The sequence below is a fragment of the Chlorocebus sabaeus genome, chromosome 4, assembly GCF_047675955.1.
Source record: "Chlorocebus sabaeus isolate Y175 chromosome 4, mChlSab1.0.hap1, whole genome shotgun sequence".
Classification (NCBI taxonomy): Eukaryota; Metazoa; Chordata; class Mammalia; order Primates; family Cercopithecidae; genus Chlorocebus; species Chlorocebus sabaeus.
In genome coordinates this window covers 30872771-30899902 of record NC_132907.1, presented here as the reverse complement: position 1 = coordinate 30899902, position 27132 = coordinate 30872771, and the positions used below count along the sequence as shown (strand labels likewise).

General features: G+C 35.7%; 1 protein-coding gene across 5 annotated transcripts in view; it reads left to right on the top strand.

The window, feature by feature from the left end:
* The window catches only part of RNF180 (ring finger protein 180), a 225599-nt gene that overhangs the window by 144863 nt on the left and 53604 nt on the right, over positions 1 to 27132 (top strand). For all 5 annotated transcript variants that reach the window (XR_012092764.1, XM_007973766.3, XM_073014740.1 and 2 more), the window contains one exon: positions 21687 to 21912. Coding sequence is in view for 4 of the 5 variants with exons in the window: in XM_007973766.3 (XP_007971957.2) it covers positions 21687 to 21912 (226 nt within the window). In the remaining variant the exon portion in view is untranslated. The remainder of the gene's footprint in view (positions 1 to 21686; positions 21913 to 27132) is intronic.

The following is a 27132-nucleotide window of genomic DNA, read 5'->3' as shown; positions in this document are numbered from 1 at the left end:
AGACATAACAGCCTTCTGTTGAAAGAAGATGCCCTCTAGGACTTCATATCCAGAGAGAAGTCAACACCTGACTTCAAAGGATAGGCTTACTCTCTTGCTAAGGGCTAATGCAGCTAGTGACTTTAAGTAGAAGCCAGTGCTCAATTTGCCTGTTTCATAAATCCTAGGGCCCTTAAGAATTATGCTAAATCTACTCTGCCTGTGTTCTATAAATGGAAGAACAAAGTCTGGCTGACAGCATATCTGTTTACAGCATGGTATAGTGAATATTTTAAGCCCACTATTGAGATCTCCTTCCCAGAAAAAAAAAAGTCTTTTCAAAATATCAGTGCTTGTTGACAGTGTACTTAGTCACCAAAGAGCTCTGCTGGAGGTGTACAAGGAGATTAATGTTGTTTTCATGCCTGCTAATAAAACATACATTCTGCAGTCCATGGATCAAGGAGTAATTCTGACTTTAAAGTCTTATATTTTAAGAAATACATTTACTAAGGCTGTAGCTGCCATGGATAGTGATGCCTCTGATGGATCTGGGCAAAGCACATGGAAAACCTTCTGGAAAGGATTCACCATTCTAGATGCCATAAAGACCATTCGTGAATCATGAGAGAGGGTGTGAATAACATTAACAGGAGTTTGAGAAAAGTTGATTGCAGCCCTTATGGATGACCTTGAGGGTTTCAAAACCTCAGTGGAGGAAGTAACTGCAGATGTGGTGGAAATTACAAGAGACCTAGAATTAGAAGAGGAGCCTGAAGATATAGGACTGAATTGCTACAATCTCATGATAAAATTTGAAAAATGAGGAGTTGCTTCTTATGGACAGGCAATGAAAGTTGGTGTCTTGAGATGGAATCTATTCCTGGTAAAGATGCTGTGAACATGATTGAAATGACAAAGAATTTAGGATATTCCATAAACTTAATTGATAAAGCAGCAGCAGGATATAAGAGGATTAACTTCGATTTTGAATGAAGTTTTATTGTGGATAATATGCTATAAAACTGCATCGCATGCTACAGATAAATTTTTGTGAAGGGAAGAGTCTAATAATGCAGTAAACTTCATTGTTGTCATAAGAAATTGTCACAGGAAATTGTCACTCCTTCCTCCAGCAACCACCACCCTGATCAGTCAATAGCCATCAACATCAAAAGACCCTTCACCTCCAAAAAGGATTATGACTTACTGAAGGCTCAGATGATCATTAGTGTTTTTTTTAGCAATAATGTGGGTTTTAATTAAGCATGTACATTATTTTTGTAAACACAAAGCTATTACACACTTAATGGACTACATTATAATGTAAACATAACTTTTGTACGCACTGGGAAACCAAACAATGTGTGCGTCTTGCTTTATTGCAATATTCACTTTAATGAAATGATTTATTACTAAACCCGCAGTATCTCCAAGGTATAGGTTTACTTGATTTGGTCTTTGACTCTAGGTCAGCCTTTGTTTCTCAGAGCTTATTTAACTTTGATCTTTCACTGGTTGAGCATGAGAAACAACTGGTATCTTTAACTCTGTGGGTCCTATAATTTATAGATTCTTCTCTTCCTTTGTTGATGTTTGAAACCAGATCATTTCCTTCTGAGCTTATCTTTTTCTTGTTGTACTATGTTAAATGCAGCCAGTAGCAACCAAGGCATGTCACTGAATTATTTTTTCTAACCTCATTTTGCTCAATATCGCCTGCCAGTTTAACATAGGTGACAGTTTTACCATATGCCTCACCAGTGTATGAGTTCTATTTTTTATTTGTATCTTTCAACCTCTAATAACAGTTTCCTAAGTCACTGTCACATATTTTAGACTATGTTACATAAGTACCTCTATTCCTGATACCAGTTTTTGTATTAGTCACTACATTAGTTACTACATGTTAATGTAGTAACAGTCTGCCCCTAAATCTCAGTGGCTTACAGGCAACAGAGTTTTATTTATTTCTCATGTTTCATGTTGGCTACTGCTCTGATTTAGTGACTTCTTAACTAAGGATCTAGTTAAGAGATCTAGAATGGTGGAGCATATGCTATAACAGATACGTCATTATTATGACCAAGGTGAAAGTACCATGGCAGAACCACGCAATGACTGTTTAAGGAAATCTGTTTATACATGGTTTTAATTGCTTCCACTCACATTCCTTTCAACAAAATAAGTCAGCCTAGCTTGATGTCAATGGGGTGGACACATTTTATCCTAATCCTTAAAGGGATTAGAAGTGGCTAATTAGCTATAGAAAAATCTAATCTCTCACAGCTGTATTGTATTTTTATGCTTTTTAAAAATGTAACTTGCAGTTATTGCATTTGAAAAGATCTAAGCTAAACAAAAAGGTAGATTTCTTGAAACCCAATTGCATAAGAATTGTTTTCTGTGAGATTCTGTTTATTCACGTAATAGTAATATGTTTATAATTCAATCTCAGAATCCAAAACAACTGTTTGAAAGAGTATGTATTATACTGTTGATGATATTACAGTGGGAAGGCAGGTTCCAATCATAAATAATATATGTAAAAAACTGTGGAAGCTATAACAAAAACAACATTAATTTAGGTGTCTGTTTTTAGATGAAAGGGTAAAATACATAGTCTAGCCAGCATAGCAGGTAGGACATTTTGAAAAAGGAGGTAAATTTAAACTAAAACCAGAAAGATTATATGACCTATATATAAGAATGGAATATGTACTTTTTAGTTTCCACTAAAAAGATGTGATCATAAAATGGTTAATGTAATCCAAAATATCCCCCCAAATTATTGTAAAAAGCATAACTGTGAGCCAAAGAATAGCAAATCTCTTCATGTTTTCTATCATTTCACCTTCTGTACCCTTTGTAGGCATTAATAACCAATTATGGCTCTTTCTCATCTAGTGTAAGACAAGCCCTCAGATAATCTCAACCCAATATTCTAAATATGTCGGGTAGTCATTATTCACTTAATATCAGTATTGATTTAATTAGGTTGGCTTAGGACATGAAACTTATTTGCTATTTTTGACACTTAAGACTTGGTTAAACTGCTTTTAAAAGTTAGTGTTAATATTGAGACATCTGTTCTTTGATTCCACATGTATAATAGAGAAAGACGAAAGGAAGATTAATTAAAAGACATGGTTGAAATCCTTAGCCTCTAACTAACTAGGAAAACAATATTTTAAGGCATCCAGAGAAGACTTAAAAAGCTAAGTATGAGTGTGTTGTTTAGTATAAATCTGAGTGATGTACATATAGCCCTCAAAATATAGTTGTTCCTCAACTTACAATGGGGTTACATTCTGATAAACTCATCATAAGTTGAAGTCAAAAATGTATTTAATACGCCTTACCTATCAAACAACATAGCCTAGTATATGTTAAACATGCTCAGAACGTGTCCATTAGCAAAATCATATAACACAAAGCCTATTTTATAATAAAATGTTGAATAGTTCACATAATGTATTGAATACCGTACAGAATGTGGAAAATGAAATGGTTGCATGGGGACTTGAACTATGGTTTCTGCAGAACATGTATCACTTTTGCACCAGTGAGAAGTCAAAAAATTTCAAGTCCAACCATTGTAAGTTGGGGACCACCTGTAATCTGCTATATTGCAGGAAACAGTATGGCTGAAGCAGGTAGTTTTCTCAGAAATGAATTTTTAGTTGGACTTTGGAAGAAATTTTTAAATTTTTGGGAAATGACTGGAAAGAACATTTCAGAAGAGCTTAATAGTATGAATCAAGATACAAATTTCAGCTATTCTAAGAAGAAACCCAAGGCTGTTTTGATTGCAGTGAAGTTATGCATAGGAAAAATGAAAGGTGAAAGTTGAAAGGTGAAGAGAGTCTAGTTTATGTAGAGCTTTGAATAACTGATTCAGTCAATCCTTATTTGTGGGTTCCACTTTTGCAAATTTGGATACTCACTGAAATGTATTTGTAACTCCAAAATCAGTACTCACAGTGCTTTTGTAATCATTTGTTGACATGCACAGAACAGCAAAAAAACTGTAATCTTATGTTCATATTCCCAGCTGAGGTCAAATAAGGCAACAGTCTGACTTCTTGTTTCAGTTCTATTACTATAGACAAGTGTCATTTTGTAGTCTATTTAGTGTCAGGTCACAGTTTTTGCATTTAAATGAGATGTCTTTAAACAGCAACAAACATTAAACAAAGTTATATATTATTTGACAAAAACGTGGCCAGGGGCTTAGAGGAACCTAATTCTATGTTTTTCCAAGGAACAGTGGTTCAGTGTTACCACAAATAATGAGAATCAACTGAATATGTCAACTTCTAATAAATATAAAAAGTCCCTTTTATATCTTTATATTGTAGTATATCCATGTCCTCAAAGCATCTGGTACCATCCTTTTCTTTAATATATAAATAAACAAACTTGAACCCCTGCCTATAATGTGAGAAGTCCAGCATTCACTACAATATTTCTGACAGTTTCTGAGGAGTAAGTTTTGGTGGGAGTTGGTAGTGTTTCCTGTCATCTCTTATTCCAAAATACAGCACTTTGCTACCCAAGACTGGTTTCCTGTTTTACTCCCACCTTGCTCAGAGTAAAAATATAAAGGGGAATTTTTCTGTATTCTTCAGTTACTAGTAACTTAAAATTGGAATATATAACCACCTTTTACTAAAGTCTTAGAGATAACGACTAAGATGAGTAATTAATATGCAGAACTAGAAATATCTTAGAATTGAATATTAAACTTCACTTTTCCTAAAAGTTCTTCAGCTGACTCCCCCACAGGCAAATGCATACTTCTCCTGGTCCTGTTCTAGCTTGCGTAGGTCCACATTTCTGCTCTCATCCTCCTTCTGTAACTCTCTTATCCATTGTTTTATAAAGCAGAATAATTTGCCCTCTTCTGGTGTCATCCTTGCTGTCCTTAACCCTCATTCCAGCCTAATCCAGATGCCAGTCTCCACATAATCAAAAAGTCTATTAATGTATTTCCTCAAACATTAATAGATGTATTTCCATATTTTGGTGAAAATGTCATTTAACAGTCATAGGAACAAAGGCAAGGAATGTAAAAGGCCTAAAGAATTCATGAAACTTTGACTACATGAAAGTTAAAAGAGCAGTTATATACCTTCAATGTTAGGGACTCTGGCTCAGCCAGCAGACAGTTTTCAAAATGGGAAAATAATTTTCCACCTACTATATTAGCATAATTTATATGATTGGTAAGAAAGTATTTCTTGAATTCAGCAGAAAATATATTCACTCAGACTACATAATGAAAGCCGTGATCCCATCAACCATTAAGAATTGATTTAGATTTATTTTATATATATGGAGGAGCCAAAACAATCTTTTCTTTCCCACTTGTTCCTATAAATATGAAAAACAGTTTGTCAGACTGTTTTTGCCTCCATAATGTAATTTTTTTTGTTTTTTTTAATATTTTGGTAGAAAATACTAATATTGGACCTTTTCACCAAATGTGGTTCTAACATTGTGGTGTGTTTGTTTTAATAATTAATACTTGGAGATCGCTTGAACTTTTTTTTTTTTTTTTTTTTTTTTTTTGAGACGGAGTCTCGCTCTGTCACCCAGGCTGGAGTGCAGTGGCCAGATCTCTGTTCACTGCAAGCTCCGCCTCCCGGGTTCATGCCATTCTCCTGCCTCAGCCTCCCGAGTAGCTGGGACTACAGGCGCCCGCCACCTCGCCCGGCTAGTTTTTTTTTTTTTTTGTATTTTTTAGTAGAGACGGGGTTTCACCGTGTTAGCCAGGATGGTCTCGATCTCCTGACCTCGTGATCTACCCGTCTCGGCCTCCCAAAGTGCTGGGATTACAAGCTTAAGCCACCGCACCCGGCCTGAACTTTTAAATATTTTCTTTAATACATTGAAGTGATTTGTTTAATGTTATAATCTATCTGAATTATACCTGTTTATAGGTTCTTTATAAACAAAATGGGGATTTAGTTGCTTCTGTTTTAGTAATACATATAAATAAATTCAGCAACCACTAAAACCTTTGTATTTTAAAAAATCATTCAGTTTTTTCTTTACCAACTCTTACCAGTTCTCAAGTTGACTGGCTTTTATATTTGTATTAATTTTTCCATTCATCTTTTGGCAAAAATGTCATTTAACAGTCAAAGGAACAAAGGCCTAAATGATCCATAAAACTTTGACTACATGAGTTTCTTATAATTGACACTTAATAAGATCTGGCCAGATTTGTTGTAGTGCCCTTTCTCAGATGTGTATCTATGATGGGAATATTTTCAAACTCATTATATGAGACCAGCATTACCCTCATATCAAAAAACTTACAAGAAAACCACTAGTTGGTGTCATTCATGAAGATAGATGTAAAAATCCTCAACAAAATATTAGCAAACCAAATTCAACCACGTATAAAAAGAATTATTTATATACCACAACCACATAGGATTTAGTTCAGGGATGCAAGGCAGGATCCACATTCAGAAATTAATATGATTTTTCATATAGTTTAATAAAAGTAAATGTTCACAACTACTTTCATTTCAGCCACTTCCCCTAAAGATCTAGGCTTCAGGGGCACACATAGTCTGCCTACCATGTTATCATCGATGATATTTTACCAAATGTTTTGTCATTGCTTAATATATGTCTCAATCTTTTAGCGTCTGAGTATCAGTCTCCTCACTGCTAAACCAGTGCCTCATATGTTAGGTTTTTGTTGTGACCACAAAATACTTTTGCAAAAAAAAAAAAAAAACTGTTACTGAGTAGCAAAAAAAAACGTTACTGATATAACAGTTTTTGTAGTACTTGATAACACTAGCTGCTATAACTGATAAACACCAGATCTCAGTTGTTTTATGTGATATATTTTTATTTCTCACTCAAGTGAAGTTCTCATTAGCACATAGTTCTTTTGTAAATGGTAATCCAGAGATCCAGGTTCCCTCCATCTTGTAGCTCTATCATATTTCAGTATGTGGCTTCTACTGCCACTCATCTGCCTCAATTTGGAAGGGGAAAGAGTGTGGAGGACCACTAAGGAAAGGATTTATTGTATATGGGCTAACCCTGGAAGTGGCACATCTCACTTCTGCTTACGTTCCTTTGGTTAAAACTCAGTCACATTAGTAATTCATTTCTCTGCCACACCTAACTCACAGGAACTCTGGATATATAAACTAGCTAAGGACCTGGGAAGAATAACAAGTTTAGTGAACAACTATAAGTAAATGGATAGTAATACACTTTTTATCACTTTTTGGACTTAAAAATATCAAGAAGAATTTCATGGTAGAAATTACTGATTATTTGGGTGGGGCACAGTGACTCACTATAATCCCAACTCTTTGGGAGGCCAAGGAGGGAGGACCACTTAATGCCAGGAATTCAAGACCTGGCTGGGCAATAAAGTGACACCCCATCTCTACCAAAAAAAAGAAAAGAAAAGAAATTACAGATGCTTTGATCTGAAGAATGCTAGCTATTAGCCTGGCTCTTTGGGATGTAGGAAGTAAGTTATGGTTGATATAGTTCAAATTAAATACTAACCAAACTGTAAAAGCATAGGTATGCATCAGACATTGGAATTTAAGTCACTAAGTACTTGCTTTGTGTCCAGTATGGCATGTACTGAAGTATAGTACCCAATCTTTGAGACACAAAGACCTATGGTTTTCTGCCTCCAGGTGGGAAAAAAACGGATGGAGATGTACATGAACTAGAGTGTGGGTCCAAAATTCTGAAAGGGGCCTGTAAGTTCTCTCCTCTTTCCTGTTTTATCTTTATCTAACCAAAATACCTTCCTGTTTCTCAATTCCTCCAAAGTCCTTATTGTTTTAGAAGATGTTTGCATAAACTGTTCCTTTTGCCCAGAATGGTCTTTCTCTTCTATTCTTTTCCTGGTTAATTTGTGCATACCATTCAAATCTGATATGGTCTGGTTTAGTGGACATTTCTTGGGAAATGTCTTCAGTACCAATTCCTCCCATCTTCTACCAGTAATCTCCTGATTTTCCATTAGAAAATTCACCTTTCCCCCATTGTAGCCATAACCATGTGCTCTGATTAGATTCAATAATTCAATGTCAATTATCTCCCTGAGGATAGGGTTTTTCCTAAGGATAGATAAACAAACCCTTTTCAGGCCAGTGAAAGAGAATGGATATCTGAGATTATGCAAGAGCCACCGGAAAAGACCCTCTTTATTTCTTTGGGTAGTATGATGGTACAAGTATGCGAGAGTTGCAGCTGCCAGAGCCATTTGAGGGTGCAAGGGAGAGAGAATGAAGCTGCTAGACTTTAGGAAAAAACTGTCATCACAGATAGCAGAACAAGAAAATTCAAGTTCTTGGAGATGTCCTTTAGGCTACTGAGTCAATTCTTACCTGAAACTAGATATACTTCTGGATTTTTTCAGTTTATTATACCAACAAATTCCATTTTAATTATTGAGCCACACTGAGTTCTATTTTCGGCCACTTGTAACAAAAAGATTTCTAACAAGATCTCCACTTAAATAGCACATCCTCACAGATGCCTGTCTGGCCTGGAGACTAATTAGAGTTCCTCCGTTTCATGGTTTCTTAGTACCCTCTTATTCTCCTCCATTAGCCTAAAAGTTCTAGGCTATATTTTCAGAGCCTGGAACAGTACTTGGTACGTAGTAGACACTGAAATATTTGTTAAGCATATATAAAGATAAGAACCTGAATTAAGAAGTAGCAATAAAAATAAGGGAAAGCATCAAACCACATGGAAGTGGAGGGGAGCATCTCTGTCCAATAAGACATTTAGCATCAAAAACTGTGTTGGTGGGGGTTCATTGCAACTTGATACTTTGCAGTGTTGTCAGTCGTTCAGCATCAGTAAGGCAACATAGCTTGTAGTGGTTCCGTTTCACTGATTGTTGGTAATTATCTCTACTTTTCTGTGCTGGAAAACACCCACACAGGAACAGGAGTAGATGGTACCAAAATCACAATACCAGCTGCAGTTCCCTTAGACATGGTTGCATGTGTGTAGGCCTGGCTCAGATTGCAAAGAAAACACAGGAATCTCAAAAGCTGCTGCCATGTTCAGTGAGACCTCACATCTGGGGTCTTCTAGTAGCTCTTCTCATTTTAAATGAAGTTATTTATCATATGAGCTGTAAATAAAAGCCATTTATCTATAACATGACACTATATCTGTGTGTGGCTTTTTGAAGTAAATTCAGATTGAGTATCCCTTATCTAAAATGCTTGAGATCAGAAGTTTTTCAGACTTTGGGTATTTTCAGAATTTTGAATATTTGTATGTACATAGTAAGATACCTTGGAGGTAGGACCCAAGTCTAAACATGAATTTATGATTCATATACATATTATACATATAGCCTGAAGGTAATTTTATTTTTAACTTTTTTTTAACTTTTAGGTTCAGGAATACATGTGCAGGTTTGTTAAACAGGTAAATTGTGTGTCATGAGGTTTTGTTGTGTAGATTATTTAATCACCCAGATAATGAGCATGGCACCCAGTAGGTAGTTTTTTGATCCTCATCTTCCTCTCTCCCTTTACCCATAAATAGGTTCCCGTGTCTGTTCCCTTCTTTGTGTCTATATGTACTCAATGCTTAGCTCCCACTTCTAAGTGAGAACATGTGGTATCTCATTTTCTGTTCTGTGTTAGTTTGCTTAGAATAATGGCCTCCAGCTCCATCCGTGTTGCTGAAAAGGACATGATCTCATTCTTTTTATGACTACATAGTATTCCATGATGTATGTGTACATTTCCTTTATCCAGTCTACCATTGATGGGCATTTAGGTTGATTCCATGTCTTTGTTATTGTGAATAGTGCTGCGATGAACATCACATGTGCATTTGTCTTCATGGTAGAACAATTCATATTCCTTTGGGTATATACTCAATAATGGGATTTCTGGGTTGAATGGTAATTCAGCTTTGAGTTCTTTGAGAAGTCACCAAACTGCTTTCCACAATAGCTGAACTTGTTTACGTTCCCACCATCAGTGTGTAAGTGTTCCCTTTTCTGTGCCACCTTACTAGCATCTATGATTTTTTGACTTTTTAATAATAGCCATTCTGACTGGTGTGAAATGGTGTTTTGTTGTGGCTTTGATTTGCATTCATCTAATGATTAGTGATGTTGAGCATTTTTTCCAATGCTTTTTGGCCATGTGTATGTCTTCTTTGGAAAAGTGTTTGTTCACGTCCTTTGCTCACTTTTTAAAGGGGTTGTTTTTTGCCTGTTGACTTAAGTTCCTTATAGAGTCTGCATATTAAACCTTTGCTGGATGCATAGTTTGAAAATACTTCCTCCCATTCTACACGTTGTCTGTTTACTCTGTTTAACAAAGTTTTTGTACATTGAACCATCAGTGAGCAAAGGTGTCAGGTATATTAGCACTCAAAACGTTTCAGATTTTGGATTTTTGGATTAGGGATGCTCAAACTGTACTAAATATTTTTTCTCCTCTGTCCTTCTAAAATCTATAGCATGCCAACATTTTTTTACTACTTCTTTGAGCTTTTATTTATTTGGGTCTCAGATAGATAGAATTTATCATTATTTAGATCCTAAGTTGAATTTTTACCCTAAATAGTATTATTTACTGTTATCATTGATATTGACAATATTGCCAATTAAGTACTTATAAACTTTAATATAGTACCTAATAGTAGATGTCTAGTACTCAAATCTTCTTTGCTTTCCATCTCCTCATGTGTCAGTTTTTATTACACCTTTTGATCTTAAGATCCCTTTACAATTTTAAATTTTTTTGAGAGCCCAACAAACTTTTGTGTACATGGATTATAAATATTTACCATATTAGAAATTGAAACTAAGAAAGATTTAAGATATTTATGCATTCATATAAAGATAATAAGCTATCGCATGTTGTATAACTACTCGAGAAGAACGCCATTGTTTTACATTTTTGCAAATCTCTTTAGAATTTGGCTTAATAGAAGACACATGTATTCTCATACCTGCTTCTGCATGCAGTCTACTGCCACTTGTTGTTTTGGTTGAATTATGTCAAGAAAATCCAGCTAGACATGCAGTCAGAAAAGGGAATAGTAGTATAATAGCTTTTCAGGAAAATTGTGGACATTTGTCTTTGATAATTACAGCAAAACTTGACAAGTACTAGATTTTAAAGGCTAGTTGCAATGTAGTCTTGACACCTGATATTAACTTTAAATACTCTATTACATTAAAATCCATGGGTCTGTCTTTGCACTTTGAGTGGTTCATTTACCCATGCATGATTTTTGTAACATTGTGTATTAGACATTTAGAAGATATTCGTTTACTGAATTATCTAACTCTTCTAAATGTTGACATATTTTATTATGCAGTATCAAAAAGTATTTGTTACTATCACCACCAGTCTCAACAAAAGTTGTTAAGTATTGGGAAGCTGTAAGCAAAAGCAAATTTTACAAACTTCTGACTTTTGCTTGAAAGTTCAAATTTTGTGATTTTGATTGACAGCAAATACTGTCAGTTGTTTCCCTTGGAGTGACAGATTTACTTTGTTCTTTTTTGTGAAATTGTCTACCAAATAACCAAATCTGAATAATCAGCGTGTCTGACAATTGTTTAAATAAAAATGGTGTTCTATGAAAAAAGAAGCTAATGCAGGAGTTTGAGACCAGCCTGACCAACATGGTGAAACCCCTTCTCTACTAAAAATACAAAATTAGCCAGGCATGGTGGTGCATGCCTGTAATCCCAGCTATTTGGGAGGCTGAGGTAGGAGAACTGCTTGAACCTGGGAGGCGGAGGTTGCAGTGAGCCAAGATCGTGCCGTTGCACTCCAGCCTGGGCAACAAGAGCGTAACTCTGTCTCAAAAAAAAAAAAAAATGCTTTTACTCAAAATAACCATTATGCTTTGGTGTACAGCTGAACTGCTTTATGGTACTTCCCATTTCTGTCACTTGCATTATTAAAAGGGCAAAAACAATAAAAATACAAATTAATATTTTTCCGGATTGATTATGGATATTCTTAATACCAATGAGCTTTTCTTTTTTTCCCACAACTCAGTAAAGTTTGGCCTGCTGCCTTGATTCACACTAAGGCACTAACAGTTTAACCACTATTACTTCTGCACCATCAGTACAATTGCCAACACAGTGAAAATGGCAAATAACATCTCAGTATATTACTTTGTTGTTTTTATTTTGTTTTTTGTTAGAGACAGGGTCTTGCTATGTTGCCTAGGCTGGAATCAGATTTCTGAGCTCAGTCCTCTAGCCTCAACCTCCAGAATAGCTGAGATCGCAGGCACATGTCACTGTCCCCAGCTTTTAATATTATTATGAGAATACTTTTGCCCTCAGGAATCTGTGAATCACACTTAAGAATTGTTATCCTAAAGGACCCATTTTACCCATTAAATATTTGTCTCCCACAAATACCCTATCATTTTATTTTGCTAGAGAGGAATGTGATTTTTATAAACTCACAAAAAGATACTACAGAAAGTGAGGTGTCCCTTTCTGGAAATGTTTGTACTGCAGAAGAGGCTTAATTACAGAAGACAGTGTCCGGTCTGAGTGATATTTATTCATCCATGCACAATTTGTTGAGAACTTACTGTGGTGTTGTAATACACTGTGATATTTAGGGTTTAAGGTAGTGACATTTTTGTGAAATTGTCCCTGCATTCTTCAGGTTGCAACAGATACAAGATTTTGGATATGATATAGCTTAGGTCACGTATTTTTAACTATTAAACTCGAAATAAAAATATATAAATCAAACACAATTAGTACTTAACCTAATATAATCTTTAAGTCTTGAATATATGAAATATAATTGTGTTGATGGAAAAGGCAATTTGAATGCTTATCCTTTACTTTTATGGTATATTTCTGTAATCCAAGAGAATATTGTTAAGTTTATTAATTTTGCACTGAAATATAGCTATGTCCCTCAATGTCTAAGGGGGATGCTTCCAGCAACCCTTCACACCCCATGGCAAATACTAAAATCCACACATACTCAAGTCCTACAGTAGGCCCTGTTGGGACCCAGATATATGACAAGTCAGCCCTTCATATCCACAGGTTTTACTTCTCACAAATACTGCATTTTAGATTCATATTTGATGGCAGATGCAGAACCTGCAGACATGTAGGGCCAACTATATTTATTGAAAAAAATATGGATCCACATATAAGTGGATCCACCCAGTTCAAACCCATGTCAACTATATATATGTGTGTGTGTGTGTGCGTGTATGTGTGTGTGTGTGTGTACACACACATATACAGGCATACCTCAGAGCTATTGGTTTGGTTCCAGACAATCACAATAAAGCAAATATCGCAATAAAATGAGTTGCATGAGTTTTGTTTCCCAGTGCATATAAAAAGTTATGTTTATACTTTTCTGTAGTCTGTTAAGTGTGCAGTAGTATTATGTGTAAAAAATGTATGTCTTAATTTAAAAATACTTTATTGCTAAAAATATATGATAGATACTAAGTGAGCACATGCTATTAGGAGAAGTGATGCCAACAGACTTGTTTGTCACAGGGTTGCTACAAACCTGTAATTTGTTTTTAAAGCAATATCTGCAAAATGTGATAAAACCAAGCATGATCAAGTGAGGTATATATATTTTTGTGTATGTGTGTGTGTGTATATATATATATACACACACACACAGTAGTCCTGCCTTATCCACAGAGGATATGGTCTAAGACCCCAAGTGGATGCCTGAAGCAGCAGGTAGTACCAAACCCTATATATATATATATAATGTTTACACACATATGCTCCTCAACTTTCTATGGGTTTATGTCTTGATAAACCCATTGTAAGTTGAAAACATAAGTTAAAAATGCATTTAATACACCTAACTTACCAAAAAAATTGTTGCTTAGCCTAGCCTACCTTAAATGTGCTCAGAACATTTCCATTAGCCCACAGTTGGGCAAAATCATCTAACACAAAGTCTATTTTATAATAAAGTGTTGACTATCTCATGTATTTATTAAATACTGCACTGAAAGTAAAAAACAATGGATCGATGGGTGCTCAAAGTATGGTTTCTACTGAATGCATATAATTTTGACACCATCCTAAGTTGAACCATTTTCAGTTGGGCACCTTCTGTGCTGTGTGTACTATATGTGTACTGTATTTTTTTCCATATATACAACCTGTGATTAAGTTTAACTTACAAATTAGGCACAGTAAGAGATTAACAATAAAAAAAGAACAATTAACTATATTCTGTAATAAAAGTTATGGGAATGTGGCCTCCCTCTTCTGTCTCAAAATATTTTATTATACCATACTCGCCCTTCTTCTTGTGATCTGTCAATCTGATAACTGAGACATGTATGAAATAACTAACAGGTGGGTAATGTATACAAAGTGGATATACTGGACAAAGAAATGATTCACATCCTGGGTAGGATGGCAGAAGATTTCATCATGTACCTAGAATGACACACAATTTAAAACATGAATTGCTTATTTCTGGAGTTTTCCATTTAATATTTTCAGGTAAATTTTCAGGTGAATCCACAAATAAGGGGGAACTATTGTATATAGACACATACATATATATATAAAATAAGACTAGGTAAAAATTTTCACTTACTTTATACAACTTTTTTAGACAATTTTTATTGAAAGCAAAGTGATACTTATTCTGTATCTTTTCAACTGAGAGTTAAAAGTGGGATTATACAGTCATAGACTGGGTTAAGAAAATGTGGCACATATACACCATGGAATACTATGCAGCCATAAAAAAGGATGAGTTCATGTCCTTTGTAGGGACATGGATGAAGCTGGAAACCACCATTCTCAGCAAACTCTCGCAAGGACAAAAAACCAAACACCGCATGTTCTCGCTCATAGGTGGGAATTGAATAATGAGAACACTTGGACACAGGAAGGGAAACATCACACACCAGGGCCTGTCATGGGGTGAGGGGAGCAGGGAGGGATGGCATTAGGAGATATACCTAAGGTAAATGACGAGTTAATGGAGTTAATGGGTGCAGTACACCAACATGACACATGTATACGTACGTAACAAGCCTGCACATTGTGCACATGTACCCTAGAACTTAAAGTATAATTTTTTAAAAAAAAAGAAAATAGAAAAGGGTATATTTTAGAAATAATAACTGTATCATACTGCTGGAAAACAGCAATATACAGTCAGTTGAACAGACTCAGGGATTTCTAGGCAGTAAGAAACAATTGTATTTGCATTTATTTAGAAAATGAAGCAAATTGATCTTTTAAATGCCCAAGAAAAAAAAAAAAACTGATGTAGAATTGAGAGTTCTTATCAGAGACCTGGAATAATTTCAAGATCAAAAATCAATTAGGATACATGACATTATGCATTTGACAAAACCCATAGAATTGTACCACAAAAAGAGTGAGCCCTAATGTAAACTGTGGACTTCAGTTGTTAATAATGTATTAAAGTTCGTTCATCATTTGTAACAAATGTACCACACTAATGTGAGATGTTAAAAATAGGCAAAACTCTGTGTGTGTGCATGTGCATGTGTAGAGAAAGCATATGGAAATTCTCCGTACTTTCTGCACAATTTTTCTGTGAACCTAAAACTTTTGTGTGAAAAAAAAATAAAACCTTTGTACCTATAGAAAGGTTACCTTGAGGTTGAGTCCTCGGCCACATGCTTATAACGCATATACCACAATAAAGGATCCTAACCACATTTTGGACAATAAAGATTGTTCTTTATTTCATTTAAAAAATGTTATAAAAGACACCACTGTGGGCGACAGAGCGAGACTCCGTCTCAAAAAAAAAAAAAAAAAAAAAAAGACACCACTGGAAAAGTTATTAAAATTTGATGTACTATACAGTATACTATTGTGTTAATGTTTAATTTGCTGATTTTGATCATTGTGATGTGCAGTGTGATTATATGAAATAATATGAACGAGAAAGAGAATACAATAAAGGCAAATGTTAACAATTGATGAACCTTAGTGTAAGGTAGGGTTCTTTTTATTATTCTTTGTGCTTTTTCTATAAACTTGAAATTACTTAGAAATACACTTTTTAAAAAATTTAAAATACTAATGTTTTTCAAAGTCTAGAGCTTTCCTCCTCCTATTGGGTGGGCTGGCTGAGGTCATAAGTACATCATGTACCCTATGAATAATGCAGAATATATGATTTAAGCTCCTGAGAGTATTATCCAGTTGAGGAAGAAGTGTTTCCTTTTAATAGGTGAGTGAGGAGTGGCATACAAGTTATAGGGATGCCTAGGGCCTTTTATTATGAAAACAAACTAGCAGCAGTCAAAACAAAACAAATATTATGTACAGCTAAATCTTTATTTTTACAAGATTTGGCAAGTGTCAAAAGATCTAGAAGAGTGAGACTGGGGGGGAACTTTGTATTCATTAAAATGATCTGAAAATTGTTTAAAAAAATCAGCCAGGTAGCAGGAATATAGGTAGTGATATGAATCAGTTTTCAATATGTGAGGCAACAGCATCAGCATTACCTGGGAACCTATTAAAAATGCAAATTCTCAGGCCCCATCCCAGACCTACTGAAGCAGAAACTCTAGGGATGGACCCAACATTATATAGTCTAACAAGCTTTCCAGCTGATTTTGATAGGCAGTAAAGGTTTAGAGCCACAGGTGTGAACATTACAATTGTTACTAGATAACCTGTTGAATAGTTGGCCTACTCTTGATCCTGCCCTTCCACTTCGCATGTAAAGAATAGCTAGCTTTGACATTTACACTCTGATAACACCGTGGGAACTCCTTCCTAAATTCAAGAACTTGCCTGGTTCTTGGAGCTGGAAGGAGAAGCAGAGTCTGGAAATAGATTAATGGTGGGTACGGAAAGGCAGTTCTCATGAGTGAAGTAAGTCCTTCACTCCCTAGGAAAACATTCTATATTTTAGCAATTGTGAGAATCCTGAGCCTGTATGCTTGCTTCCCACTCATATATACAAAAGATACATGTTTATTGACATATTTCGTTCATTTAGGATTTGCAGTCAATTTCCTCTATTCAGAGTAGTGATCTCTTGCAGAAAAAGACCTACACAAGTGAGGGAATCTGTGTCAGCTACCTATACTAATAAACCTAATCCCTTGTATATAAAAATAAAGCAAATATCCATAATGTAAAAGAAGAAACAAAAAACATGACACAAGGAAAAACAGATCCAGAAAACAAAAGGGATATTATGAAAGCTCTAATTAAGGCCAGGCGCGATGGCTCACGCCTGTAATCCCAACACTTTGGGAGGCCGAGGCGGGCGGATCATGAAGTCAGGAGTTTGAGACCATCCTGGCTAACATAGTGAAACCCCCGTCTCTACTAAAAATACAAAAAATTAGCTGGGCATGGTGGCGGGCGCCTGTAGTCCCAGCCACTGGGGAGGCTGAGGCAGGAGAGTGGCGGGAACCCGGGAGGCGGAGCTTGCAGTGAGCTGAGATCGCACCACTCTACTCCAGCCTGAGGGACAGAGCAAGATTCCGTCTTAAAGAAAAAAAAGAAGAAGAAGAAAAAAATTAAAATTAAAATCATGAATGGGCAAAAGCTGGAACCATTCCATTTGATAACCGGCACAAGACAAGGATGCCCTCCTCTCACCACTCCTGTTCAACATAGTATTGGAAGTTCTGGCCAGGGCAATCAGGCAAGAGAAAAAAAAAGGGGGGGGGGGGCGGTATTCAGATAGGAAGAGAGGAAATCAAATTGTTGCTGTTGCAAATGACATGATTCTATATTTAGAAATCTCCATAGTCTCAGCCCAAAACCTCCTTAAGCTGATAAGCAACTTCAGCAAACTCTCAGTATACAAAATCAATGTGTAAAAATCACAAGCATTCCTATACACCAACAATAGACAAACAGAGCCAAATCATGAATGAACTCCCATTCACAATTGCTACAAAGAGAATAAAATACCTAGGAATACAGCTAACAAGGGACGTGAAGGACCTCTTCAAGGAGAACTACAAGTCACTGCTCAAGGAAATAAGAGGACACAAACAAGTAGAAAAACATTTCATCCTCATGGATAGGAAGAATCAGTATCATGAAAATGGCCATACTGCCCAAAGTAATTTATAGATTCAGTGCTATTCCCAAACTGCCATGGACATTTTTCACAGAATTAGAAAAAACTACTCTGAATTTCATATAGAACCAAAAAAGAGCCCATAGAGCCAAGACAATCCTAAGCTAAAAGAAGAAGACTGGAGGCATCACGCTACCTGACTTCAAACTATACTACAAGGCTACAGTAACCAAAACAGCATAATACTAGTACCCAAATAGACATATAGACCAATGGAACAGAGACCTCAGAAATAACACCACCCATCTACAACCATCTGATCTTCGATAAACCTGACAAAAACAAGCAATGGGGAAAGGATTCCCTGTTTAATAAATGGTGCTTGGGAAACCGGCTAGTCATATGCAGAAAACAAACTGGACTCCTTCCTTACACCTTATACAAAAATTAACTCAAGGTGGATTAAAGACTTAAATGTAAAACCCAAAACCACAAAAACCCTAGAAGAAAACTTAGGCAATACCATTCAGGACATAGGCATGGGCAAAGATTTAATTATGAAAACGCCAAAAGCAAAAAAAAAAAAAAAAAAAAAAAAACGCCAAAAGCAATTGCAACAAAGGCTAAAATTGATAAAGAGGATCTAATTAAGCTAAAGAGCTTCTGCATAGCAAAAGAAACTATAATCAGAGTGAACAGGCAAGCTACCAGAATGGGAGAAAATTTTTGCAATCTACCTATCTGACAATGGTTTAGTATCCAGAATCTATAAGAAACTTAAATTTACAAGAAAAAAACAACCCCATCAAAAAGTGGGCAAAGGATATGAACAGATACTTCTCACAATTTTATGCAGCCAACAAACATATGGAAACAAGCTCAATATCACTGATCATTAGAGAAATGCAAATCAAAACTACAATGAGATGCCATCTCATGTGAGTCAGAATGATGATTATTAAAAAATCAAACAATAGATGCTGGTGAGGGTGTGGAGAAATAGAAATGCTTTTACACTGTTGGTGATAGACATTATATATATATAATATATATATATATTTTATATAAATTATATATATATGTATCAGAATACTATTCAGCCAATAAAAGGAATGAAATAATGGCATTCTCAGCAACCTGGATGGAACTAGAGACCATTGTTCTAAGTGAAGTAACTCAGGAATGGAAAACCAAACATTGTGTGTTCTCACTCATAAGGGGGAGCTAAGCTATGAGGATGCAATGGTGTAAGAATGACACAATGGACTTTGGGGACCCAGGGGGAAAGGGGGAAGGGAGTGAGGGATAAAATTGGATTCAGTGTGTACTGCTCAGGTGATGGGTGCACCAAAATCTCACAAATCAGCACTAAACAACCTACTCATGTAACCAAAACCACCTGTTCCCCCAAAACCTATGAAAATAAGTAAAATAAAAAAACGAAGAGGACAATAAGGAATATGAAAAAGTATTATTAAATAAGCCAAAGAATGAAAATAAGCAGAAGAGTAAAATATAGTTAAAATGCATAGATAACAGTTATAAAGAACATGTTCCTGACAAGTAGACTCAGAGAGCAGTCTTTGTGTTTGGAGTTGAGAATATAATGTCTTGTTTAGAAGGAGAAGATTACAGATACTGAACTTCAACTATTTTTCATAACAGTTAAGATTAATCTCAAGAATACAAATAGGATATAGGCTGGGTGCGGTGGCTCACGCCTGTAATCCCAGCACTTTGGGAGGCCAAGACAGGTGGCTCACTTGAGCCCAGGAGTTCAAGACCAACCTGTCCAACATGGTGAAACCCTGTCTCTACTAAAAATACAAAGAATAGCCGGGCACCATGCCACACGCCTGTAATCTCAACTACTTGGGAGGCTGAGGCAGGAGAATCACTTGAACCCAGGAAGCAGAGGCTCAGTGTGCAGAGATCACGCCACTGCACTCCAGCCTGGGCGACACAGCAGGACTCGGTGTCAAAATAATAATACAAATAGAATATAATAATAACAGTGAACACTCATAGTATGTTTTATATTATAAGCAGTTTTAAATGCCTGGTTTGAGAAAAATGTTCTCAAGGCTTTAGCAAAAACTACAGAACCTGTAGAGAAAGAACAGAAGGGATGGGGGAGGGTAGAGAAGTATGGCCGTGGCTAACATTTTTTGATAATTAATTACTGTGTGCCAGGTATCATACTAAATGTATTAAGTGGATTACCTCATTTAATCCTCACAGCAGTTTCACAAATAAGGAAATTGTGAGTTACAGGAATTCTGCTAACAGACCTTTTACTATTAATACTAACCTCTGAGCTACCTCTTTCCTAACTACAGTAAATCCTCATTTATGTTGCTTAAAGCCACCATTTCCAAGAACCTACTGGTGATGTTTTAGGTGGATGCAAAGGTAATTGCAGTTTAGTAGCAAAAACCGCAATTACTTTTGCACCAACATAATATCAGTGACTGTAAGCGAAATAACACCACCAATTTTACCATAGGCTAATTGATATGAATAACGAGTTCAATTTTTACAGCCTATTTCTGATCACAAAAGCATCACCAAACTTCTAAACACCAAAACACCTCTAATATTAAATACTGAAATAAATGTGAGCTATACATGTATTAACGAAAGATGAATAAAAACAAGATAATTACTGGAGCCTATCCTGGCAGTTCAGGGTACAAGGCAGAAACCAGGCCTGGATGGGACACCATCCCTTCACAGGGCACACTCACACACACCAGCACTCACACCAACTGGGACCATTTAGACACACCGGTGTACCTAACATGCACATCTTTGGGATATAAGAGGAAACTGGATTACCCAGAGAGAACACACACAAACACAGGGACAACATGCAAACTCCACACAGACAGAAACTCCACACAGACAGCAGCCCCAGCTGGAAATCAGTTTTTTCTCATTATCGTTATAATAAGACAATGTTGAATGAAATGACATTATTAAGAACCTGCTGTACCTTTTTCCTGACAATTCCATTTGGGAGGGGAGACAGGCTCATCATGTTTTCCTATAGCAAGGCTAATCCCATAATTACTCTGAGATTTGCTTTGCTTTCCTTCTGACACCACTTAGATTTTGACTCTTTCTTTGAGGTCCAGGAAGACACAAAATATAGAATAGAGAATGTTCCTTGTGCAGTATGAGAATGAAGTATGACGCCTTCTGCCTTCACTTTTCATCATGCATGGTTGCTCATATTAAAACTCTATAACCTTGTGACAACCAGCTTATTTGCTGTGGTAGGAATGGGGTAGATAGAGAATCTACATAATTCTGGGACTGGTATACCTAACACCTATCTACTGTTGATTAAGCCAAAATACAGGTATACTTAATAGGTTTAGGTATATTAGGTTTAGGTATATTTTAGCACTTAGCACTATGTCACAATACTAAAAAGAAAAGTAGGCTTCTGGGTTTTCATGTATATTTTTAGTTTCTTGACTTTGAAAGGTAGCATTTCTGTTACTTTGAATACGTCACAAACAGATTATATGCTTCTCAAATATTTTCGTTCATTTTAACAAAATACAAAAGCTATCTTAAGGAAACCAATCTCACACTAAGAAAAAAAAGTTTTCTTGTGTTTTGCAGACTTTGAATAATGAGATGAGTACAGATGAAGACAATGAATATGCAGAAGAAAAGGATAGCTACATCTGTGCAGTGTGTCTGGACGTTTATTTCAACCCTTATATGTGTTACCCTTGCCATCACATCTTCTGTGAGCCCTGCTTACGGACTCTGGCCAAAGACAATCCTTCCAGCACTCCATGCCCATTATGTCGGACAATTATTTCTAGAGTCTTTTTCCAGACAGGTAACAATTCTCTTTCATTAACATGATTGTCTGATTATTCTACCTCTTGGTTATAGTTCTAAAGGTACTTTATAAATTATTTAAAACTTACTGATAAATCACATATACCATAATTTGTTATTCTCCAGTTTATAAAACAGTACTTACCCAACTTATAAAACTGTTAGAATCATAGATGAGAATAGATCCTCATCTCGAATTCCCTACTCTGCACTCAGATCCTTTCTAAAACACTGTAACTAGTTGTTTGGCCTTGGACATTTCTAGTGTTAAGGAAGTTCCATTTGAAGCAGTGCTGTTGATTATTTATTCCTCGTATCTGCCTTCCACTACCCCTTATTCTTTGGCTCTTGTTATTTCCTTTGGAGTCACAGAGAATAAATCCATAAATATCTATCTAAGTACAATTATTACATCTTTCTCCCAAACTCAAAATTTTCTCAACCTTCTTAATGTTCTTAAGGTTAAGGTCCTTCTCTTTGGACAGGAAAAAAGTCAAATTGGAGCAATGATTTGTTGACCTAATTTTCATGTAAAGATGTAATACAATATTTAAAACATTAATGAAGAGATAATGAATGTGGAACGTAGAGAATGACTAAGGGTAGAATGATAGAATACACTACTGTGTGCTAAATGTTAGGTGGGAAATTTTCTATCTTCACATTCTCCTTTCAGCTGTAAAGGAGCTAAATGAGGATCCGAGTATGTACTACATTAATAGTAAAACTGAAGAGAATAAATACATGGTGCATCTTTCTTCCCTCAAGGAAATCCAAGGACCCACCTGCATGGGAGAATCAGATTATTAAAGTAAGCTTTGACTGTCCTACCCAACCAGCTGCATGAAGGCTTGCAAACCTTTATAGGCTCAGTAATCAAACAAAGAAGAGAAACTAAAGCTGTGCCTCTCTGTTCTACCTAGTGCATGTAGACTGCAGCACAAAATTACTGCACTGAGCTTAGGCAGATCTAGAGCCAAAAGGACTTGCCAAGCACAGCAACTCTACCCCAGTTGAGAAATGTGGTCAGGACACCAGGCTGTCATCAGTCTCACCAGACAGTTCATTTACTCCTTTCATAGGGAAGACCATAAAGGGTACAGAAAGGAAAGGATGCACTTCCATGAGAGAGTCAAACCTTACTGGAAGTTCTTCTCTGGCCTCTGGCTGGAATGTTGAGATGTGGGAGAAAAGAGTTATTTTCTAATACCAGATCTCTTGCTGTGTCTTTTGGGGTGACAAAAAAGAGAAGCACCGGTGACACCATTTGGTCAATGTTATCTCTGGCCAGCTTTACAAGCAAACATTTACTAAAAACTTGTTTTGATAGGAAGCATCTAGGCAATATACAGTGTTTAGGCAGATGTTGTCCCTGCCTTCCATGATCTCACTTAACACTGGCAAGGGTTATAAAATTTATTTTCTTCAGGTCCTAAAACAGTAATGACTCAAGTTTTTCTTGGTTCATTTATTAAAACAAAAATTTCATATCTTCCTTTATTTTTAAAATCAGTTATTCTAAAACAAATCACATTGGGAATACTTACGGTCTTTTCCAATGTAGACTATATTTGGTTGTGTGCTGTCATTTACAGGCTGATAGTAGGAATATTCTACTTACTTGTTTATACTCTACCTCAAAAGGATTTGAGGTGATTTTTAAAATACATTTAATGAAGTAGCAGGACAAGGGAATTATGAATTGAAATAGATTTTAAACATCAGGTGAGGGTAGGTAGACAGACATAAGCATATGATCCTACATAGTATTTTATTTTTAATGGCAAAAACCACAATTACTTTTGCACCAACCTAATACTACAATTAGATGAAGTAATTGCTTTTAAATTTGCTTTTTCTGATTGCCTAAAGGAAAATAAAAGTCAATACACAAAGGATTCTCGGGATCCATGGAAAAAAAAAAAAAGCATGCCAATTCTTCAGGATAAGCAAAGGTTTTTCTGGCAATTGTCTTTAAACAAATTTTTTATGTTATTTCTCCTTTAGGGCATATTGGGAGAGAGACTAGGCAATGTCCTCAAAAACATCGTCAGAGCAAATGCACTGCGAGGTTTTCTGGTGTTTTATCTTATGGTATTTTTTGGTAAAAGCTGAGGTAATATCATAGTATAAATTAGGGAAAGTAACATTGTTAGTGACCAAAGAATGTGGTTTAGTTTTCTTATAAAAATAACTTAAAATTATATAGATAATACAGTTTCATTATAGGAAAATCAGAAAATATAAATAAAATGTAAGCTCAAAATTAGCTGTATTTCTATCATTTAAAACTAATATGCTTCCAGAATATATTAGAATCAGATTATATTGTACATATGGTCTTTAAGCTGTTGTGTTTGTTTAACTTAAAGTTCTTGTGATTATATTATGGCCCTGCTTAGCCAGCCTACTCTTTTGGGAAATTTAGTTTATTTATTTATATTTATCTACTGATATATGTGGATAAATATTTGAACACATTACAGGGTACTTCCTTGAGATGAATTTCCAGAAGTAGAAATGGTAGTTAAAGCCTACATATTTTAAGGGTACATATACATTGCAAAATTATACTGAAATTATTGTAAGCAGAAGTGTGTGAGGGCTTGTTGTCTCTAGAGTCCTGACTATCCTAATTTTCCTTTTTAAATTTGTGACCAGATTTTTTATATTTGGTGTCAGCTTTTGTCATATATGATAATAAATTTTCCTTTTTGTCATTTGTACTTTAATTTTGTTTATGGTATTTTTTGAATGTGCAGGACTTCTACATTTGTATGTAGAAGTGACCTTTGCCAGGTAGTGATCTTGCCTTTATTATTTATAATTTCAAAGTTAGTTTTAGGCCTTTCCCACTACAGAATTAATTAAACATTCTCTTTCCCTCTATTTGTTTAAGGTTTCAGTTTGTCCTCATGTCCCTACATATAACTCCTGTCCATTTATTCTGGTGCATGGTTTGGTAAATAATAAAGTACATTTTTTTGATTCCTTAGGCATGTGTCCTGGCAACATTCATTGAACAGTCTACTGTTACTATGATGACTGAATTGTATTTCTTTAAAAAGCAATTACAGTAATTTCTAAAACGCTCTTTAGCAGCTATTCTTTTCGTCTTTATCTTGTCCTATACTTTTACTCCACTTTTATAATTATTCTAGCATTTATGTTTTAATTGCTCACAAGTGAATTAAACTTAATTTGGGGATAATTGACATTTTAATTGACATTTTTATAATATTGAGTCATTGTTGTCATGGTATACCACCTCTCAATAAAGTTTGAAAATTTCCTTCCTAAAGACTCTGCACATTTATTAGTTTTGTACCTATATATTTTTGTTCTTGCTATTGTAAATGAAATTTTTTCCCCCTCATTTAGTTTTTGCTTTTTTTGATATTTTAGGAAACTTAGTTTCCCAGTCTTAGGCTTTTCTGTTACCAGTCAGCTTACCCTGGGAGTTATTTATTAAATGAATTAATTAGTTATGTCAGCTACCTCAGTTGTCACCATTCAAATTGTGTATAAACCAGGGACTTTTATTGTCATGGGGCCTTTTTAAAGATTAAAGTGGGAAAGCTGTCATTTTCTAAAGATATGTGTGGAATAAGGGATTAGTTGTAACAGTTCTATTATAGTAGCTCAATGAATAGAAATATAATGAAGTTACTTCCACATTTACTCCATTCAGTGTGCTTTAGAAAATTAATGACTTTAAAACTGAACTATAACAAACTAATTTCTTGTTTAAATTACTTTACACTGTTAGCTGTTGAGAAGTTGATGTGGGATAAGATATGTACAGAAAAGGGTAGAAACATTAATATCTATGTTTTTAATGGAAGTCAAGGTATACTGTTGAAAGTTGATTAAAAAAAAATTCATAGTGTTCACTGTTGGTTGCTAATTAGTATGCATAACCTCCTTCTTTCTTCTCAACATAACCCTGAGTATTCAACTCTTCCAACACAGACCAGGTGGCTCTTGGTAGCAGACCCCATCCTCTGCTCCTGGGTAATCTATCCCCTTTGCCAATAATTGGTTCACAAATAGGCATGTGTTCCAGTTTGGGTCAATGAGATGAGAGAGTTTGTTTCCTTTTAGGACATGAAATGAAGAAACCATTTTCTCTCCCTTTGGACATAAACAAGAAAGTATATAACAGAGATAGTTACAAGTAGCTGTCTTATGAGACTTAGTATGAAGTCTTATTTTTGGATTGTAGAACTTAGGACAGACATGAACATGGGGTCTTGAAGACACTGTTGGACCAGTGATTCGGCCAAGTTTGAAGCCCATGCTTTAATACATGAAATATTAAATTTGTTAATTAACTAAGTCAGTTTGAGTAAACTTTCATTAGTTTGAACCAAGAGCAATGTAACAGATAAAAGCATATCAATTATTTGATAGGTGAGAAGGGAGGAAGGTAGTTTAAAAAAACTTATATCCCCTTAGAACAACATTAATAATGAAGTTTATAAATGAAGAAATAATTCTGGATTGGTGCTATAAGAAGCTCAGTGGACACTTCCCCAGCAAAATCAGCATTTAACTGGTGAAAATAATTTTTTAAAAAACAGATTAGAAGTAATCCTAAAGACGTACAGCAAATGAAGTATTTATTCAAAAATATCTACTAAAATCTACTGCTATTATAGGTAAGAATGAGAGCCTATAGCATTTGAGACAGAACCAGCTTTCAAACCCATCACTGCTAGCTCAATGTGACAAAAGCTTTAATTCAAGTGGGTACAACTAGGAAGATTGGGCTCCCTCCGTCCATTCTCCCACTCCCTAGTCTAGTGCTATAGTTTCACCACAGGGAAAGTAGACCACTGATATCACTTATCCTCTCAGCTTCATGTTGCAGAAGCTGTATTCCAGGCAGGCGCAGCCAAGAGCACTGGAGCTCCCTTCCCCCCTATCCTCCACTTGTAAGGTGGAAGTTTTACTCCAGGCACATGAGTCTTAGTATCCTGAGCCCTGAGTTCCCTCACCCCGGTTTGCTAATAGGGCAGATGTTCCAAGCCAGGAGAGCCAAGCCAAACCAAAGTAGATCAGGAGCTACCATTCCTGCCCATTGCCTTACTCATAAAGCAGGAGTATTACACTGGGAGAAACAGACCACTGTCCTTGTGCCCAGCTCTAGTGCAGTGATGCAGAGGTTCTGCCAAAGGGAGGAGACAGACACTAAGAACAGAAAGCTCTGAAGCTC